General features: G+C 34.6%; 1 protein-coding gene across 2 annotated transcripts in view; it reads left to right on the forward strand.

Moving 5' to 3' along the window:
• The first annotated feature begins 275 nt into the window (after positions 1–275).
• PHYHIPL (phytanoyl-CoA 2-hydroxylase interacting protein like) overlaps positions 276–20,872 on the forward strand; it is a 91,764-nt gene continuing 71,167 nt past the window's right edge. The window contains exons 1-2 of one of the 2 annotated variants that reach the window (XM_084993039.1): positions 276–639; positions 1,185–1,247. In XM_084993039.1, coding sequence (XP_084849165.1) covers positions 534–639; positions 1,185–1,247 — 169 coding nt within the window. In that variant the 5' untranslated portion in view covers positions 276–533. 2 annotated transcript variants of the gene reach the window in all.

Here is a 20,872-nt window from a genome sequence, read left to right on the forward strand (position 1 = left end):
GAACGCCAAATCACCCTCACCGGGAGGGAGGGAGAGGCAAGCGCCACCCTCACCGCCAGACACGCCCGCCGTTCCCGCGCTCCTGGCGATTAGAGCCCTCACCTTGGGCCTGAAGGCGCCGAGGCAGGAGGGCCGCCGGGGGCGCGCGCGCGCAGAAGGGCGGGGGAGAGCGAATGCTGCGCGCCAGCAGGTGGACGCGTCCTCTTGCGCGCCTGCGCGCCTCGCGCCCTCTTCCTCACGTTCCCCGCGCACCGCGTCCCCTCCCCGCCGGGAGCGCGCCGCCTCCCACCCTCGCGCCGGGTCGGTCTCCGTCTTTCAGACCCGCACGCTCCGCGGAGCTCCTGCCTCTGCTGTCGCCTCGGCAGCGGCTCTCTAGCCCCGCAGCTCAGCCTCGGCTCCTCAGCGCCGACTCCCAGGCCTGCCCCCCTCCCGCCCTCCGCCACTCCCCTTCCCTTTCCCGCCCTTCTCTACCACACGGTCCGCCGAGAGAGCTTGGGTACGAAGCAGGCGGACTTGAGAAGGGGGTTGGAAAAATGGAGGTGCCGCGCCTGGATCATGCCCTCAACAGCCCTACCAGTCCCTGTGAAGAGGTGATCAAAAACCTCAGCCTGGAGGCCATTCAGCTGTGCGACCGGGACGGTAAGAGCGGCCGGGACCTCGGGGAGAGGGGCCGAGCCCGCGCCGCGGCCAGGCGCCTCGGCAGCCCCGGCTTGGCCGACCCTGCCCGCTCGGGCGGCAGGGTCTTTTGTTGTCCTCCCCCCAACCCTTGTGCAAATGAATGAGGGTGGGGGCTCCCCTTCGCCCACCTACCCTCCCCTCAAACCCGGGGAACAAAAGGACCCCGGGGCTAGCGCTTCGTCCGGGAAAGTCCCCGGCTGCGGCGCCGCTCGCTGTTCTCGGCTGCCTGGCCCCGGCTGAGGGGCTGCCCCGCGAGGGCGCCGTTCCTGCCCGCTGCTCCAGCTCGGGACGAGGCGTGTCCGACCTTTGCCGCAGAACCGCTTTCCTGGGTCTCCGGGAGCCGAAGGGGAGTTGCCCTCAGGATGTTTCTAGCCTGTTCCACCCCCTTCACCCCCCGCACACACTAGTTAGCGATCTCTGCCCAGAAACTTATCATTTCCTTTTCTGAACCTCCCTTCTTCAGATTTCCTTCTCTCAAAATGGGATTGAGGTGACAGTTTCTTCAGTGAAGGGGCAGAAAAAGAGTGCATTTCAGCACCAAGGACAGCCACAGGCTTCGTGGTTTTGGGGTACGATTTAGAAACTGTCAAAAATCTGTAAAGGAAGTGGCCTAATATAGCTCCTGTGATTCAGAATATGTGGCGAGTACTCACCATTGTGTGTTGATATTATATGGCCTATTCTATTGTTAAAGTTGGCAGTCTCCTAAAGAAGGAAATTGATTAAACACAGGTTCTGAACGTTAAAGAGATAAACTAGTACTCTGTGCAGTATGGGTAGTTATAGTGCTTCTGTATGAGTTGGAGTAGTTGGAGGTCAGTGCTATTTAAGTAATGTGGAATAAAACTTCATCTGTAAAGTCACCTAATTAGTATTGATTGGCCTAATAATTGTAAAATTGTACATCTGACAAAGGAAAAATAATTTGTGTGTTGTCGAGATGATTCTGAACAGTTTGGGCTTTAAATGAAATTAAGGTTTAACTATATAGAGAGGGGTAATTTTAAAATGGTGTTTAGCCAAAGTGATATAGAAACACTAATATGCTTATGATAGGTCATAAAATTGATCAGTATCAATCCAAGTAGAGAGCAGAGGTCTTGTTTACAGTCATTTAAATGGTAATAACTTGGTTAGGCGTTGTTATACAGTGCAGTTTAGGTCAGCTGAACATGGAGTTTCCACTTGATAATAAATTTAGGACAGTCACTCTTTGAGTAATTGCTCTTTGAATCCAAAACCACTTTAAATAATTCTGAAACAAGTGTTGTATGTTTATGAAATATTCTTGGAAAAGTTACTTACATTTCCTTCATCCTTAGACTATTTTGGTCACCATAGTAATAGGTGCACATATTTGTGGCATCTAAAAAAAATTCATTGTTTCTATATTCTATATATAAGCTTGCATTATTAGAATATACAGATTTTTAAAAAACATATCACATAAGAAGTCCCATGGAGTTTACTTTACACTATTGTGAAATGACTTTTTGTACTGTTATCATTGTAAATATTTTCATTTTCCTAGATTGCTTTGACAGAAAACCAAGAATCTACTAAAAGTAGATTTTATTTTCATTTACCTCAGTGATGTATCAGAAGCTTATTGCTGTAGTTTTTGGAAACAGGCAGTCATGGTTGCTCTTCAGAAGCCAGTAATCAATACTTAAAATTGCTTTTAACCACATGTTTCAAAGATACTAGGAAACATAAAGTTTTTAAATGATGGTTACAGAGTTAATAATGTAGAGTGCAAAAATTAATGTGCTGCATTTACCATGGTCTCTTCTTCTGGAGAAGTGGTCATTTTATTTTGTTAATATTTTTTAGTTGTTTCATTTCACATTATTAATCCTGCAAAATGAGCCAATTATGTAACATTTGATTTGGAAAGGTATTGTCACTAGGCCATATCTATGAAAATTGCTTATTTGCAGACTTTCTAATGGATTCAGCATAGATTAACTAATGTTTCATTTTATAAAATAGTGTATACCAACATATATAAAGGGTTAACTCTTCTATTAAAAGATGTGTAAAATTTGAAAATAGCTTGTGTAAAGGTGTTCTTAAATGCCTAACTTTTCATTTCATAACTCTATGCATCAATTCCAAAGATGTTAATAAGTTGGCTTCATGGGAATAATTTGGAAGAGATGATATAGTTATTTTTACAAAAAAATTTCTAAGTATTGCATTAAGTTTTTCAACCACATCTTATTATAAATTTTATATTGAGAGATTTTCAGGTAAAGGCTATTTGGTTCCTTCATTCCCTTCCTTTCACTCTCTAAGGCCTCATTATTTAACTTCTATAACTATATTACAGAAATATTAGTATGTGGTAGGTATATTATGTGCTCAAGTAATAAATGCTATATTTTCATAATTTTATGACTATAGAAATAGATTTGTCTTGTTTGTTCTTTATTTTACTCTACTATTAATCTGATGGGAAAAATTAGAAAAATTCCTTGTAAGTGGACTAAAATAGAATGAGAAAGTAGCATATGATTGTTTAATAAACATTTCCTTTTACCCTCTCCACTCATAGACATGTTTAATTTTATAGTGTTTTGCGTATTGCATCAACTAAGAGCTGGAGCTGCTGGTAAACAGTATGGCTTATGTTTCTCTGGCTCTCTTATTTTTTTTCTGTATTTAGCTATTTTCTTATAAATTAATTTGTTTACATTATTAGCAACAATTCACAATGCTTCTTTTTCTCATGATTCCTCAAAAATACCTAATAGTCTTTGAAAATATAGAATAGAGTCCAAGTGGTCATATAATTGGATTTTTTTTTAATTATACAAGAGGATTTATATACACACACTATCTCATGTGTACTTTTATCCTGGGCGTATGTGCTTTGGTTGCTAGTGTAAGGCCCTGCCTAAGGGTTATTCCAGATGAAGATTCTGGATAGACTTCTATTAGGAAATCTCTGAAGATGTGCTGTAGATCTAGTAGTTTCTGTAATCTCTGTTGTAAGTGAAAGAGTCTGTTTTCTTCCATCTCTGCTGTGCTGAAGTATCCTCAAGTTGCATATCTAATGTACTTTTCCAAAAACATCAAAGAAAAAACATTAATTTCTCATCTGGAAGCATCAGTAATTTGGAAACTCTTTTCCAGTTTGTTTCTTCAGACCCTCAGTGACCTTAACATGACAAAACAACTCTGACTCCATACATAGAATTCTGCATTGCTTCTTTTCATCTTTTTTATCATGCATATACATATAGAAGCTTTCTTTCCTTGCTGAGAAGATTTATCTTTATATTGCTTTATATGCATCCAAGCTCCCTGCAGTCTTGTTATAATAGTGAGGAAGAAAATACAAAATTAATTTGTTGTGTAGCACTTAAATCCATTCCCAAGGCTTTCTAGCTTGAACAAGTATTCTTTCCATGATTAGGGCATTTTTCTGACTGCCTGGATATGATCTGTGAAGTTTATGATGCTAGTCAGCCAGGGAACACATTTTAAAGAAATTGCACAGGCAGAAGCTGACAGATTTCCCTGTTTTTGTCTCTAACAGTAGTTTTTGTGGAGGAAAGGGAAAAAGGGTTTTTCTTTTTATATATTTTAAAAGGTAAATTCCTTGAATTTGGGCTTTATCGTATTTGTTTAAATTTGAAATCAGTTGAGATATTCTTTATGCTTATTGAAATGTGAATTAAATAAATGTTAATTTTGGAAACAAAATACCGAAGTACTTAGTAACACAATTCTGCGTTAGATAATTCTTAATGATATTTCTAAAATTGACATCTAGGAAGAATACTCTTAGCTATTACCTTTAATAGTACAAGAATGTAAGGTTGGCGTTGGTCTCACTGACATAGCATTTAGCATGGTGGTAAATACCATTTTAGAATCAGCTAGACCTATGACACAATATTGACTTTTATTTATTTATTTTTTTTACAATATTGACTCTTGATAGATATCTTAGGCAAATTACTTAACTTTTTGTTAGCTTCAAACTTTCTCATGTAAAAATGGAAAAATAATGTCAGTCCTGTGGAATTGTTGAAATAATTAATTGAAGTATTACTTACGTAGCATTTCTTACGATTCTTGACACAAAAGAGAATAATAATTGGTATTATAAAAGGAATATTATTCTCTACATTATCTTCTTCAGTCGAACTACTGCTTTTTAATTCTTTTTGGACAATATTTACTTAATTATTTATTTGTCTTTTTAGGGCCACACCTGCAGCATATAGAGGTTCCCAGGCTAGGTGTCAAATTAGAGATGTAGCTGCCAGCCCACGCCACAGCTACAATGCCAGATCTGAGCTGTGTCTGTGACCTACACCACAGGTCAGGGCAATGCAGGATCCTTAACCCACTGAGGGAGGCCAGGGATCAAACCTGCATTCTCATGGGTACCAGTCAGGTTTGTTAACCACTGAGCCACTACAGGAACTCCTGGCCAGAGTCCTCCTTTATTTTAGTTTTGTTTTGTTTGCATAGTAAATCTTTCTTTTGTCACTCGAACTGCATGAGTAGTCGGTGAAAACTGTAAATTCTGAATCTTAAAAGAACAGTAAAATCAATTACAGTACTCCATCCTTTGCTTATATTTTTCTATCCTATCAGTAATATCTTTCTCAGCATTAATCCTAAAAGCTGTTTTCAGCTTCTACTTCAAATCTGCTGTTTGCTGTTTTTCATGTGCCTTGTGACCTTGATACCTGCTTTGGGTAGGTATTTGCATCACAAGGCTTCTCTGCTCTTGATCTTATCAATTGTTTTCTTTATTTTTTTTATTTTTATTTTTTTTCTAACCATGGATCTGTACATGTGACCTGTGGATTAATTTCTTTGACCCAGCTATGACTATAGGGGTGCCATAAGTTTGCACTAGTGAGTATGAAACAAAACAAAAATAAAATGAAAACTAAAACAAAAAGCTTGAAAGTCATCAGATTATGTTAAACCAATTTATATTCTTGGTAGGGGTTCTAATTCATTCCCAGAGAAAATCAGGAAGTCATTAGAGTAAAAGTCACATCAAAGAATATGTGACCAGGCTCCCTCCAGTGGTAGAATGACTGATATGTCATAATAAGCAGTAACACTGGCAACTTGATTTGTTGCCTAGGTAAGTAAGCCAGTTAGAACACTAACAGTGTTAGATATAGAACACTATCTAAACAGCTTCCAAGTCACTTTTCTTTAATCACTGCTAATGTTTCCCTCTCTTAGGCCTAAGCTTGATTTTTTTATGACTTTGATATTTTATCCTGGGCTTCAGTAATAACATCAGCTGCATCAGTTACTACAGTAAGCATAATTCTTTTGGTTTTTGGATTACCTTCTCTGCCCTTACTGGATGTATTATTTAAGTTTTTCTTATAGCATTTGCCTCTTTCTTGGGTTTGTTTTTCATTTCTTTTTAGTTTTTCTATATGGATCTTTTTAATGTTTATAAATTATTTAAATTTTATCTTTACTATTCTAAAGCATTTACCTAATTTTTAGCTGTTTAAAATATTTTATTACCAGACAATAGTTAAACTGTCTTATTAAGAATGGTCTTATTAAGAAGACTATATATACATAATTTTTTTTTTTTTTTTTTTTTTTTTTTGTCTTTTTACCATTTCTTAGGCCACTCTTGAGGCATGTGGAGGTTCCCAGGCTAGGGGTCAAATCGGAGCTATAGCCGCTGGCCTACACCAGAGCCACAGCAACTCGGGATCCAAGCCACGTCTGCAACCTACACCACAGCTCACTGCAACACCAGATCCTTAACCCACTGAGCAAGGCCAGGGATCGAACCCGCAACCTCATGGTTCCTAGTTGGATTTGTTAACCACTGAGCCACGACGGGAGCTTCTAAGAAGACTATATTTTGTACACATACATTTGAGAAGTAAAATCAGTACTTGAGGAAATCTTCTAGCAGAAATATGTAGAAGAGTTGAAGAGTCCTAACAAGAAAAATAAGCAGCCTCAGCATGTTCTTTATATGAAAGGATAGCGAGTATAAAATAGTATATAAAAGAAATCTAAAAATAATTACTAAAATTTTGTGATTGAATTTTCAAGCAAAATGGGAAGCGACAAAGGGTAACTTTAGGATTATAAATCTGGGAAATCAGAAGAATCATTGACAAGAAAGAAAGAAAGGAAAAAGAAGATAGTATTTAGTCTGGGAACCTCCATATGCCGCAGGAGCAGCCCAAGAAATGGCAAAAAAGACCAAAAAAAAAAAAAAAAGAAAGAAAGAAAGAAAAGAAAAAGAAAATAGTATTTAGACATCATGATGACAATATTTTACATCTCATATTTTAGGTCTCAGTGGACATCTGAATATGTCCCACACCCTTTTCTAGGGGCACCGCTCAGAAAAATCATTTTTCCAGAACAGTATTTTATACTGCCTTGTCATTATTGTTTCAGTGTGAATCTCCACAAAAGAATCCATTTACATTCTTTTTAGACTCTTTTTCTTGATTCCCACTCTTTAAAGCTACTCATCATCCAATAATATTTTGAGAATCATTACTAGATAAAACCTAAACCACTTGATACCTTTTAGAGGATTATGAAAGAAATTTTTTTAAGATTTTTTTTTTCTGCCAATTTCTTCTGTACAGCAGAGTGACCAAGTCATACACATACAAAGAGATTTTGAGCCATCTGTGTAAATGTAGTTTTGGAGTCTTAGGAGACTTTTCACAGGGATTTAGTATAAAGTGAAAAGAAAATGTACCTTAAGACATTTGAAATCTAACATAGAAGACTTCCTTGGAAGCATATTAAACATTTAGCAATTTCTGTTGTGTTCTGGGGAAAGAGTTCTAGAGTGAGGAATAGAGTGGTTCATGGACCTATATATTTGACTAGGGAAACTAGAACTTAAGTGAAAAAGAAAGATTTGAATTTGACTTCAGTTTTAGAGTGACTTCTAATGAGCTTTGTGTCTCATCCCTTGAAGGTAAGGAGTCATCACATAATGGGGAAGGTCAATTTTGAATCCCAAAGATGGAATAAATCTACAATTCAGGCTCATTAATGCAAACAAGTGCTCTGCATTTTGAAATTGCTCACTAGAAGCTAGTTGAACAAAGATATAGTATTCTGAATTATGATTAGCTTTGTTTGTGATATTATGACCATTTGGGCCAAGTTTGTGGTTCATTTTAAAGGGGTTGTGTGATTTTTGCATATATATACTATTAGTTGTAGCATAGTGGCAACTGGTATAAATAACTCTCTTTGTTTTCTATAGCCTGTGGGAGTGTTGCTATCTAATAATAGTATTAAAGGCGTATAACTCCCCTAGATATATGCCATTAGAGGCAAGGCATAAACATTTTTTCCAAGATACTTGATTTTCTCAAAAAATAGTGTCTTCTCCAAGTCTAAATGTTGGTGAATCTCTCAGTCCCTAAAAATTTTTAAAACTAATGATAAATGCAAAGAAAAAAACAATTTTTTGAGCATCAATTATGTGATATGTTCTTCATGACTGCATCTATGATGTAGAACAGGGATCAGCAAGTTACCTCCCTGGGCCAAATCTGAAAACCTGCTGCCAGTTTTTGTAAGTAAAATTTTATTGGAATAAAGTCATGCCCATTTTTTTTTATAATTTTTTTTTTTTATTTTCCCACTGTACAGCAAGGGGGTCAGGTTATCCTTACATGTATACTATCTGACTGCTTTCGTGCTAAAACATCAAGAGTTTAGTAGCTGTGATAACAGACCACTTAGCCCACAAAACTTAAAATACTTATTAAACCTTAAAATACTTGTCTTGTCCACTGTAGGAAAAGTTTGCCAACTCTTAATGTAGAGGACTAAGAAAATAATATCTCTTGATAGGAATAATATATTGAAAGAAGAGTTTCTAGAAAAAATTGTATAATCATTTTGCTTTTATAGATTACCATGGTTTTAAGATTATGCAGGTCAGGCAGAGAGCTTTGGAAAGCTGAAAAACCTTACCAGGCATTAGCCTAGTTCTGTGCCATTATGTCTGATAGTCAGTGAGCGAAACAAGCCCTAATTTTAACTTGAAATCTAGTCATCATGTAAATAACCTTAGAAAGAAATGCTAGTTATACATAAGGTTTTCTAGGTACACTTATAATTCCATTAATAAATATGTTTTAAAGTATCAAAGATGATAATATGAACTTTGAGAAATGACTAGTTATATTGATATATTATTAAAGTTTATGTATGTCATCTTCTTCCTTCTAGACCAAATTCTCATTGAAAAAGAGGCAAAGTCTTACTCATCTTTCTATTTCCATAGTCTCACATAGTGCTTTTCAAACTATCTGTATTTTTTAATAGTCAATCTATCACTGACTGATATGTTATGAAAGTATAATAAAATGAATTATTAGAAAAATGAAATTTAAAAAATCCAAAAGATTTAACAGACATAAAAATCACTGCCAAATTCCTATAAAAGCTTCTAAATACTTAGTCAATTTTTATATTTATTTCATCACAGGCTGGTAAATAGTTTACAGACCACACTTTGAATACAATAGCTAGAGGACAGTGACATTCTATTCTTATTCAAAAGTTAATTTTTAGGTGCTAAACTTAGTTAATATTCTCATTTGTTTCCTTTTGTTCTTTTATTTGCCTTTTTTTTTTTTTTGGTCTGTTTTTTGTTTTTACTATTTATTTGAACATTATTACAACTTTAGGGTCTGAATTAAGATGGGGGGAAAGGGTCCAAGAATGAGTGTAACATACCCTGCATTCAAAGGATTTGCTGGCAGTAGGGAGATGAGATAATTAAATAAATATAATATGATAAGTATACAATATCCTTAGAATACATAATAAAGTATAGAAGAAAAAGTGGTTAATTCTGTCTTGAATCTCTCAAATGGCTTCATAGAGGGAAGCAAAATTTTTTTCTGGGTATTCAAAGTAAAATAAAAAATTTCCAGAAATGGGACATTTCTAGCAAGATAAGTGGCATATATGAAGGCATAAGACCATGTTATGTCCTAGGGACACACAGATTTTAGTATTGGTGAAGGAAAGAAGTTTTCTTTGTGAGAAAATAAACTAAAAGCTAGCTAGATTATGCCATGATCCATAGTTTGGACTTAATCTAGTTTGAAATCTTATTTCAAATTTTCTAATTTGTAGAGAACCTTTTAAAACAAAACCACTACATTTTACAAAACTCTTAACAAGTAGAAGCATTTGATTAGTATACACTTATCCCAGAATTTCAAACATATTATTTTTCAAGTAAAATCCATCTGTGGGTTTGGTAATAAATTAAAATTAGTAGTTTTACTTGAAAGCTGTTATTTTATATCAACCTCAGTCTTTGTTTCTGAATTTTACTTTCATTGCATTGTTTCTAGGAAATTCTGGCTCATTCAGATAAGTAGTGGCAAATGGTAATGTTTTTAAACTCATTTTGCTTCTCAGGATACTCTTGAAATAGTAAGATTTTTTTTTCCCCTAAGTTGAATCAAAGTGTAACTACTTTTGTAGGGAAGTGAAAGAATTGATTCATCCATCTGTTCTTTTTTTTTTTTTTTTTTCTTTTTAAGTCTGCACTTGTGGTATATGTAAGTTCCCTGCTGAGGATGGAATTGGAGCTGCTGCTGCAGTCTTTCTCCACAGCCACAGCAATGCCACATCTAAGGCACATTTGCTACCTATATCAGATCCTTTAACCCACTGAGTGAGGCCAGGGATAGAACCCACATCCTCATGGATACTAGTCAGGTTCTTAAGCTGCTGAGTGATGAGGGGAACTCCCCATCAGTTCATTTTTTTCATTTTGGTGAGAAAATAATGATAACAATAATCTTCTAATATTCTGAGATATTCATTGATAACTTTTTAAAAAACACTCATATCTTTGCACTGATCTGTTAAAATTTCAGAACAGCTTAATTTAATTTATTTGAACAATGAACCTTAACTGTAAGGATCAATTTCATTACTGATACTTTATTTGCATTTATAGGCTTGGTAACATTTGTGACTGTATTGTCACATTGAGTTTTTTTAGATTGTTACAAAGCTATATAATCATTACTAGTTTGCCTGTTATTGACATTTGAAAGATATTTATCAAAGTATCTTTTTAATTATAAAATATTCTTGTTTCTTGTGAAATACTTATGCCTGGCTTCAGAACACCCACCTAAATTTGGTGTAAAAAAATGAATTTTGAAATTTTCTGTCTGTAACACTACAATTGGCTCAGAAAAAAAGGGGAGAAAAATCCATCAATTTAAATGATAGACTATATGTGATTATGTAAAATTATTTTGAAATATCCTAATATCCAGTCCTCATTAGTGAACAGTTACTACTTAATGAAAGCTGGCAACAGCTTTTACAGGAATTTCCACTCCTGAGATTTTAAAAATTTTATCTATTTCCCCTAATGTAGTTGTTTCAACGATTCTTACAGTTTGTTAAAACTGACTTAGACATGAAAATTTTCTTGTTCATTGTGTGTGGTTTTAGAATCCTTGAATTTACCTATTTGAGAAACTTCTATAAAAGTAAATGGAGAGATCTGCCACATTCATATTCTCAAGCAGTTAAATTGGAGACTTTTTACATAATCTCAACATTTGAATTAATCAAGCATATATGATGAAGAATTTTGTATTCTCTGTATTTTTAGACATGCACCAATGTTTCAGTTTTTTATAACAGTTTACAAATTTAACATTTGTTGCACTGTCATACAGAACTTAATAAGATTTTTTTTTTTTTTGGCAATTGTGTTTGCTGTGGTTCATAGGTGATATTGGTGACTTTGGAGCACATTTTAATTCCTAGGTTTACAATAACTTAAGACACACATTTTTTTTTTTTTTTAAATTATGGAACTTGTCAAAGACTGTGTCATTACAAGATCCCCCTGATATCTAAAAGTGGAGCTTTCCTCCAAAGTCTTTCGTAAGACAAAATGGTGTAACGCGAAAAAACAATTCCCTTAGGACACATTCTTGGTAATGGATGCACAAAATAAATCCAGATAAAGCACAGATGCTCACAGACATAGTTCAGAGCTCTGGCAGTTTGTTGCTGAGATGCTGAGTGTAGTTTCCAGTAAAGGAACTTGGTGGTGCTGCTCTCCCTGCTTGGGGTGCCTACTCCTTCAATAACAATTCCCTGAAAAACAAATGCTGAAGGCTGTTTTCACTTGCCTCCCCCAGCCTTTTTTTTGGTAAAAGCATAAATCTTTTGGATTTTTTGGTTAGCATTGAACAGGTACTTGTGCAGATACTTCATAAAAGTGAAGTGACATAACAGCCGACTTTAAGAAAACAGAGGATATCTGTATTTGCAAAACCTTGATGTATGAGACCCAATGAAGTTTATCAGTTTTTATCACTTTGGTATAAATTAATCAGTTTTATGGCTACAGTGTAAATTCTACTAACAGATGACTATCATTAATATTTAGCTTTGGTGAGAGCTCCCAAATATTAGCTGAAAAATCAGGTGGTTCTAACTAATTGTAAAACTTTTGATAGGTCTTGAGCCAAATCAGTCTCAATACATCCATGTTAACATTTGTTTAACATTACTGCTTTTAACTAGTTTTATGGGTAATTATTTCATAATTTATACAAGAAAAAGTGTAACTCTAACCCAAACTTAGAATGACTTCATCACAAATAAAAAGAAGTACACAAAATTCATAACCCCTTCAGTTACTTCTGATGAGCTGAATGGCCAAACTTCACCTCAGCTTTGCATGCACCTAATTGAACACAAGCATTCAGTGTTTGTTAAATTTTACTTGAGTGTATACTTGCTGATTTAAGTTAAAAAAAAAACAAACATGAAATGTGGAGTTCCTGTTGTGGTGCAGTAGTTAACGAATCCGATTAGGAATCATGAAGTTGCAGGTTCAGTCCCTGCCCTAGCTCAGTGGGTTAACGCTCTGGCGTTGCCCTGAGCTGTGGTGTAGGTTGCAGGCACGGCTTGGATGCCGAGTTGCTGTGGCTCTGGCATAGGCCGGCGGCTACAGCTCCGATTCCACCCCTAGCCTGGGAACCTCCATATGCCGAGGGAGCTGCCCAAGAAATGGCAAAAAGACAAAAAAAAAAAAAAAAAAAATGTATCGGAGCCATAACTTTTTTTATACATTGTGCCATTTTATGCACTGAAGTAGCAGGAAAAGTTTTGATATTTAAGCCAAAATAACATAATTCTTACAGCAAGCACATTTTAATGTATACTATTTGTATTACAGTTTTGAGAATAGTGCAGAAATTATTAAGAAAATTAAATGTTATTTGCTTAACCTTTTAAACACCTTTGTATTAAAAAAAATTAAATCATTTGTCAGAACCAACTTAAACCACTGGATTTCAAAATTAATCACCTTGAGGGCTTGTTAAAACAGATTGTTTGTCTCCACCCCCACCCCAAGGTTTCAGATTCATTAGTTCTGGGGTGGAGCCCAAGAGTTTGCATTTCTAACAAATTTCCAGGTGACGCTGATGTTGGTGATTCAGAGGCCATACTTAGAGGTCTAGGTAACATGACTAAAGAAGTTCATAGGTAATGAAGAGATATTACACTTTTGGTTTTAATAAATATATCCATTTGAGGAATGAAATAGGATATTGAGCTCAAGAGTCCAACCATTTGCAGGACAATTATAGATAATGGGATTGTTAAGAACAGGTAAATAAAAATTGGGGGTGAAATTGAACATTTTTGAAGTAAAGTTTTTGAGTTTGTGATGTGATTAAACTGGTAGTGTGAGACATGCAAAGTTGTTGATGATCACTAAATTTGCTAGATTGAGAGATTGGTTAAATTTTGATGCTGGTAATAAGGTAGTAGTTGTTGGATGGAAGGAATGTGAAGGAGGAGCCTTGATAAGCTATTAAGAAGCTATTAATGTCTTTCCTGGACAAGTTAGGTTTCAGGTGGTTGTGGAATTCCTATATGGAATTATCCAGAAGACTGTTAAAAATATTCACCTGGGTCTCCCAAGAAGAGAGTTTGAGGATAAAAGATGAAATTTGGTAGTCCTTTTCAGACTTTTTTTTATTGCTCTAGTTTCTCCTTTATCAAGTGTTTCTTCCTTCGTCTTCTAGTCAGTCTTTTGTAGACTCATGCCAAATTGTTGAACTGCTCATTAGAGTGAGTAAATTTAAATGTTGTTTTCTTATTTGTAGTGCCTAAAAGGTACATTTGAAAAATAATTACTTTGATATAATTAAATTTGGCTTAGAAGTGGTTATTTGGGGCAGTTAACATTGGAAGAAATGCAATTGACCTAACCTCTATACTCAATAAGTTTCCCTTATATTGATTGGAAAGAGAGTTAAGTGTATGATTTTTCTGTGCTTACTGTAGAAATACATTAGACTCATGTTTCCTTCCGTGGCAGCAGTCCATAGTACTGCTGTTGAACTCAAATTAGTGAAAAATAATGAAACTAGAGCCTACAGAAAAACTAAAATTTTCACCAAAGCTAGTTCTAAAACTGTCATGCTCAACATGTATTTCCAAGCTTTTCTCTTGACTTCGAACCTGCTAATTTATTGTTTACTATAGGTATGTATTGAATGTTAGCCTAAAAAAGACATGGGCTTTTTTTACACTTAATTTTTTTACACTTAATTTTTGTTCTTTGCAGATTTTTTTGGTTTAAGTTTAGCAAAACCTTCTGTTTTAATACATATGATTTTTGTATAACTTTTTCAAGCTATGTTAAGGCTGGGTGTTTGAGCCTATTTTTATATATTTTAGTATAATTTAGTATACCCAATATTAATTTCCCTGGAGCTTGATATACTTTTTTTTTTTTTTTGGTTCTTTTAGTGATTAAAGGAAAAAAAAAGAAGCAGGAAAGCCTGATGACTAAAAAGGCAGTGATTCTGCAGTTTGCTGTTTGTGCCATTTGTTTTGCTAAAGGCTTTATTCATTTGAATTGTAATGATAAAATTTATAGGCCTAGGTTGAAATAGTGATAAATGAATAATAAAATAAAAATAATAGTGATAAATGTTCCAAATACAGTCTAGCCACCTCTACCAGAATTTTTCTTAGCACTACGTATTATAGTAGTGTATCTTCATCTATATAAATATTTTTAAGAGCTTCATAAATATTTCTAAAAGCTTTATATGGATCAGCAGTCATTGAACTTTTTTCACTGCCTTAATAGTAATTTCAAGAATATTTTTACCAGTTTTTTTTTTTGCTTTTAGTATTAATACATTACATTTAAACTTTTTGACATAAAAATACCATTTAGTTTCATTATCATGTATTAATATTTTAATGAAAAAATTAAATGTATTTTTCTGGATACATGCATGGTGCTATTTACCACAAAAGTATATGTATATGTGTGTATTTATTTTCATTTCACTTTAAAATGCAGATGTGTATCCTTTAAGAAAATCTGAAATATTAAATCTAAACTTACAAAACACATTATTCAGGGCATAATTATTTTCCCCACAATATGTTCTCTGCCATTTCTCTAGTGTTCTTAATTGGTCCTTCAGAAGAATTTGACAGAGGGACAAAATGGTAGTGAAATGTAATACCAACTAAATTATCTTAACCTATGCTTTCTTAAATCACCTCTGAAATGTTGATGACAGGAATAGTAGATATTTGAAATATAAAGATTTAGCATTTTTAGATTTATCAAAGATAGCTAAATTGTCATTGTGCTGATAGTTAAAATCCAAAAACAGTCTGGAATACTGTTTATACCATTTACCTATGAGTTTACGAAGTTTTTGCCCAGCATATCAATCAACATTTCTTTAATTTTTTTTCTCAGAGCACACAGAACTCCTGTGAAATTCCAAAAACATTGTTTCTAAGTAAAAAAAAAAAATGACTTCTAGAAAACTAAGTGTGAGGATGTTTTAAAAAAACCCAAAAAAAACAGAAAGGAGAAAAGAGGTTTTACCAAGAGTAATTTTTGTTAAATTAAAAAGTAGTTTTGTAAAATTTTTGCATTAACAAATATTATTATACTAACAATATAAGATATCATAATTTATTGTGATGCCAGAATGAAAGATAGCTTTCATTGTCTTGTATTATCACTAAGGGTCTGCAAATGGCTTACTTCCTTTCTTTTATACTCTTGTTACTTTTTATGGGGAAACTGTATGCTTTGTTTCTACAATGTAAGGACTTATAAGAGTGTCATGTAAATGCCATGGGTATATTGGGAATTCCTGTTGTGACTCAGCAGAAATGAATCTGACTAGTATCCATGAGGATGCAGGTTCAATCCCTGGCCTTGCTCAGTGGGTTAAGGATCCAGCATTGCCATGAGCTGTGGTGTAGGTCACAGACATGGTTCATATCCCAAGTTGCTGTAGCTGTGGTTTAGACCAGAGGCTACAACTCCATTTTGACCCCTAGCCTGGGAACCTTCGTATGCTATGGGTGTGCCCCCACCGCAAATACTATGGGTATATTGTGTATGACCCCAGAGGTCACATAAGATAAGCAATTGGGCCGTGGAAGAAAGTAATAGAAGTTCTATTAATACTTTTTTTTAATCCTATTTAATATAAGAAAAAATAAGCTTGATTAATCTTATCTATATGGATTAATTTTTGGTATATCAAACTATTACCTATATGTGCATAGAGTGCCTTTGTATGATAGGTGTATGGAATTCAGAAATAAAAATTATTAATGCTTAATAAGATAGCTTCTGATGCACTTTCTCTAGAATGATGTACCCATTTTCATATGATATCTTTTACAAATGTGATAGCCCTTAAAACCAGGCGTCTAAGTAAATCAAGTTTAGAGGGTGTCATCTGAATAGCTATATCACAAAATGTTAAACTAAAATTATCAAAATAAGAACATATACCTATATATTTGTTTTAGTAATAAAAATGTTTTAAAATATTATGTATTTTATTATTTTAAATTTATATTTTATCCATAATAAATACTGTTTGTAATTTGATTGACCCAAACAGAGATTTGAACCTCACAGGTACACTTATACACAGATTTCTTTCAATAAATATTGCCATTCTATAGGATCTACAGTTGATTTAATCCCTAGGTATGAAACCTCAAACACAGTTTATCAGTGATATTGTCCTATAATTTTCTTTTCTTGTCTGGTTTTGGTGTCAGGGTAATGCTGGATTTGTAAAATGAGTTTGGAAGTGTTTTCTCCTCTTCTATTATTTTGGAAGAGTTTGAGAAGGACTATTAATTGATTGAATGTTTGGTAGAATTTACCAGTGAAGCCACCTTGTCCTGGACATTTGTGGCGGGGGAGGCTTTGGGAAGTTTTTGATTACTTGTTCACTTTCCTTACCTAGTAATCAGTCTTTTCAGATTTCCTATTTCTCATGATTCAGTCTTGGTAGGTTGTATGTTCCTAGGAATTCATCCATGTTTTTCTAAGTTTTCAAATTTGTTGGCATATTCATAGTGGTAATATTGTTCATATTGCTCATAGCGGTCACATAGGATCCTTTGTATTTTTGTGGTGTCAGTTGTAGTGTCACCTCTTTCATTTATGATTTTATTTATTTGTGTTCTCTCTTTTTTACTTGGTGAGTCCAGCTAAGTTTTGTCAGTTTTCTCTTTTCAAATAACTGGTTTAGTTTCATTAATCTTTTCTAATGTCCTTTTATTCTCTATTTCTACTCTGATCTTTGTTTCCTTCCATCTAATAACTTGAGGCATCATTTACTCTTCTTTTTCTAGTTCTTTAAGATATGAAGTTAGGATGTTTATTTGAAATTTTTCTTGTTTATGGATGTAGGCAGTTACTGCTATGAACTTCCGTCATAGAACTTCTTTTGCTAAATCTAAGTTATGGCTTGTTGTACTTCCAACTTCATCTGCCTCTAGGTACTTTTTACTTTTGATTTTTTTTTTTGATCAATTGGTTATTTAGTAACATGTTGTTTAATCTCCACGTATGTGAATTTTTCAGTTTTTGTCTTGCAATTTTTGATTTTATGCCATTATGGTAGGAGAAAATGCTTGATTATGATTTCAGTCTTCTTAAATTTATTAAGACTTGTTTTGTGTACTAACATGATCTATCCTAGAGAATGTTACATGTGCACTTGAGAAGAGTGTGTATGCTGTTGCATTTGGATGGAATGTTCTGGACATGTTTGATACATCTATCTGTTCTAAGGTGTTGTTTGTGGCTGATATTTCCTTATTGATTTTCTTTCTGGATGATCTATATTCATTATATTCATTGATATAAGTGGGCTATTAAAGTCCCCTACTGTTACTGTATTGCTAGCTATTTCTCCCTTTATGTCTGATAATACTTGCTTTATGTATTTTTAGATGTTTCTATGTAGGGTGCATAAATAATTACAAATGTTTAATCTTCATGGTGGGTTGCCCCTGTTATCATTTTGTAATCTCCTTCTTTGTCTCTTATTATAATCTTTTTTTTAAGTATATTTTATCTAATATAAATATAACTACTCTAAATTTTTTGGCTTCCATTTACATGGAACATCTTTTTCCATCTTTTAGTGTTCAGTCTGTGTGTCTCCTTAAATTTGAAGTGAGTCTCTGGTAAGGAGCATATAGATGTCTTTTTGAAAAACCCATTTAACTACTCTATATCTTTGGATTGGAGAATTAGTACATTTACACTTAAAGTAATTACTGATAGGCATATACTCACTGCCATTTTGTTAATTGTTTTCAGACTATTGTGTTGTTCCCTTCTCTTACTTTCTTCTTCCCTGATCTCTTCCTTTATGGTTTCATGACTGTCTTTAGTGGTATGTTTAAATTCTTTATCTTTTGTGTATCTGCTGTAGGATATTGCTTTGTAGTTATCATGCGGCTTACATATGATAACTTATAACTGTGAATTTTAAGCTCATCCTAACTTAAGTTTTCATGCACTTTTAAGCTCTACATTTTTATTCTCCTCCCACCAAATTTTGTTTTCTTTCTTTCTTTCTTTCTTTCTTCCTTTCTCTCTTTCTTTCTTTCTTTTGTCTTTTTAGGGCTTCACCCCATGGCATATGGAGGTTCCCAAGCAAGGGGTCAAATCAAAGCTGTAAGCTGCTGGCCTATGACACAGCCACAGGAACTTGGGATCTGAGCCACATCTGCAACCTATACCACAGCTTATGGCAATGCTGGATCTTTAACCCACTGAGCAAGGCCAGGGATCAAACTTTCATCTTCATGGATGCTAGTCACTTTTGTTTCTGCTGAGCCATGATGGGAACTCCCAAATTTTATGTTTTCAGAGTCACATTTTACATTTTTTATCTGTGTCTCTTAAGTACTTATGGTAGGCATAGTAATTTTTACTAATTTAGTCTTTTAACTTACATGCTAGTTTTATAAGTGATTAATCCACTACCTTTAATGTACATTTATTTTACCAGTGAGACTTAGACTTTTATATATTTTCTTGAAATTAATTAACACCCTTTTTTTTCAGCTTAAAGAAGCCCTTCTAACATTTCTTATAAGGCTGACTAACTGGTGAAGAACTCTTTTAGCTTTTGTTTGTCTGGAAAATTCTCTCTACTTCAATTCTGAATCATAACTTTGCTGTGAGTTATTTCTTTCAGGGATTTGAATAAATCATGCTATTTTTTTTTCTGGCCTGCAAAGTTTCTACTGAAAAATCTACTGATAGTCTGTGGTGGGTTCTCTTGTATATAACAAGTTGTTTTTCTCTTGCTGCTTTTAAAAATCTCTCCTTGTCGTTAACTTTTGATATTTTAATTGTATGGTTTCTTCGTATTAGTCTCTTTGGATACCTCTTATTTGGAACTCTCTGGGCTTCCTGTATCTGGAATTATTTCCTTCACAAAGTCAGAAAAGTTTTCAGTTATTATTTCTTCAAATAAGTTTTTGCTCCTTTCTCTATCCCTTCTCTTTTCTGGGATGTCTCATGCAAATGTTGGTTCCCTGGCTATTGTTCCGTAAGTCTTTTAAGTGAGCTTTACTTTTTTTTTCATTCTTTTTTTCTTTTTTCTGCCCTGATTGAGCTCCACTGCCCTGTCCTTGAGTTGTTTCCTGCATCTCATCTGTTGTTTGATTCCTCTAGTGTATTTTTCAGTTCAGCTATTGTGTGCTTCAACTTGTAACTTCTATTTGTTATATTTTCTCTTTGTTGAAGTTCTCACTGCATTTATCTATTCATCTCCCAAGTTTAGTTAGCACTTTTATGATCATTACTTTGAACTCTTTATCAAATAAATTAGTTATCTTTGTTTCATTAAGGTTTTTTGAGATTTTAATTCCTTCATTTGGAGTATATTCTTCTGGTTCTTCATCTTCTTGACTGACTATCTTGTTTCCTAAGCATTAGATAAAACAGCCACCTCTTTCAGTCTTGTAGGAGTGGTCTTACACATCCATCTGTGCCCTAGCTCTTGGTTGGTTCAAAAAAAATTTAATTGAAGTATAATTGATTTACAATATTGTGTTATTTTCAAGTATAACACAGTGATTCAATTATGCTTATATCTGTATATATCTATTCATTTTTAGATTCTTTTCTCTTACAGGTTATTATAAAATATTGAGTACCATTCCCTGTGCTAGACAGTAGGTCTTTTTTGGTTATCTGTTTTATATATGTGCATATGTTAATCCCATCCTCATAATTTATCCCTCCCCCCATCATTCCTTTTTGGTAACTGTGTTTGTTTTCTGTGTCTGTGAGTCTTTTTCTGTTTTGTAAATAAATTCATTTGTATTTTTTTTAGATTCCACATTTTTAAGCAATATCATATGATAATTGTATTTGTGTAGCTTACTTCACTAAAACTTTGTGATTGTTCAAGCAGCCTATTTTTTTAATGGCTCCCAGTAGTTGAAGGTGTGTCAAGACCTATTGATGTCTCAAAGGGGAGGAGTTCAGTCAGCACCTAGATTCAGGCTCTTTTGAAAGCCAGATCCTCAAAAAGCAACTTTTAAAGTATGCAAATAAATACAGTTCTGAAACTGACAGCACTAATTGTCCGAACCTAGCCAGGACACAGATTGGGACTTGAACCCAAGTGCCGGGACTTAAACCCAGCTTAAACTAGATTGGGACTTGAACCCACATGCCAGTATTTGAACCCAGCCCAAACCCAAATTGGGACTTAAAGCCACATGCCCCTACTCGAACCCAGCCTAAACCCAGATTGAGACTTGACCCAGTGGTTTTAAATTAGAGTCATTCACACAG

Source organism: Sus scrofa, chromosome 14 (assembly GCF_054392235.1).
Source record: "Sus scrofa isolate SSC_HxYL_T2T_F1_AM1 chromosome 14, Sscrofa_HxYL_maternal_Yorkshire_Landrace_v2.0, whole genome shotgun sequence".
NCBI classification, from domain to species: Eukaryota; Metazoa; Chordata; class Mammalia; order Artiodactyla; family Suidae; genus Sus; species Sus scrofa.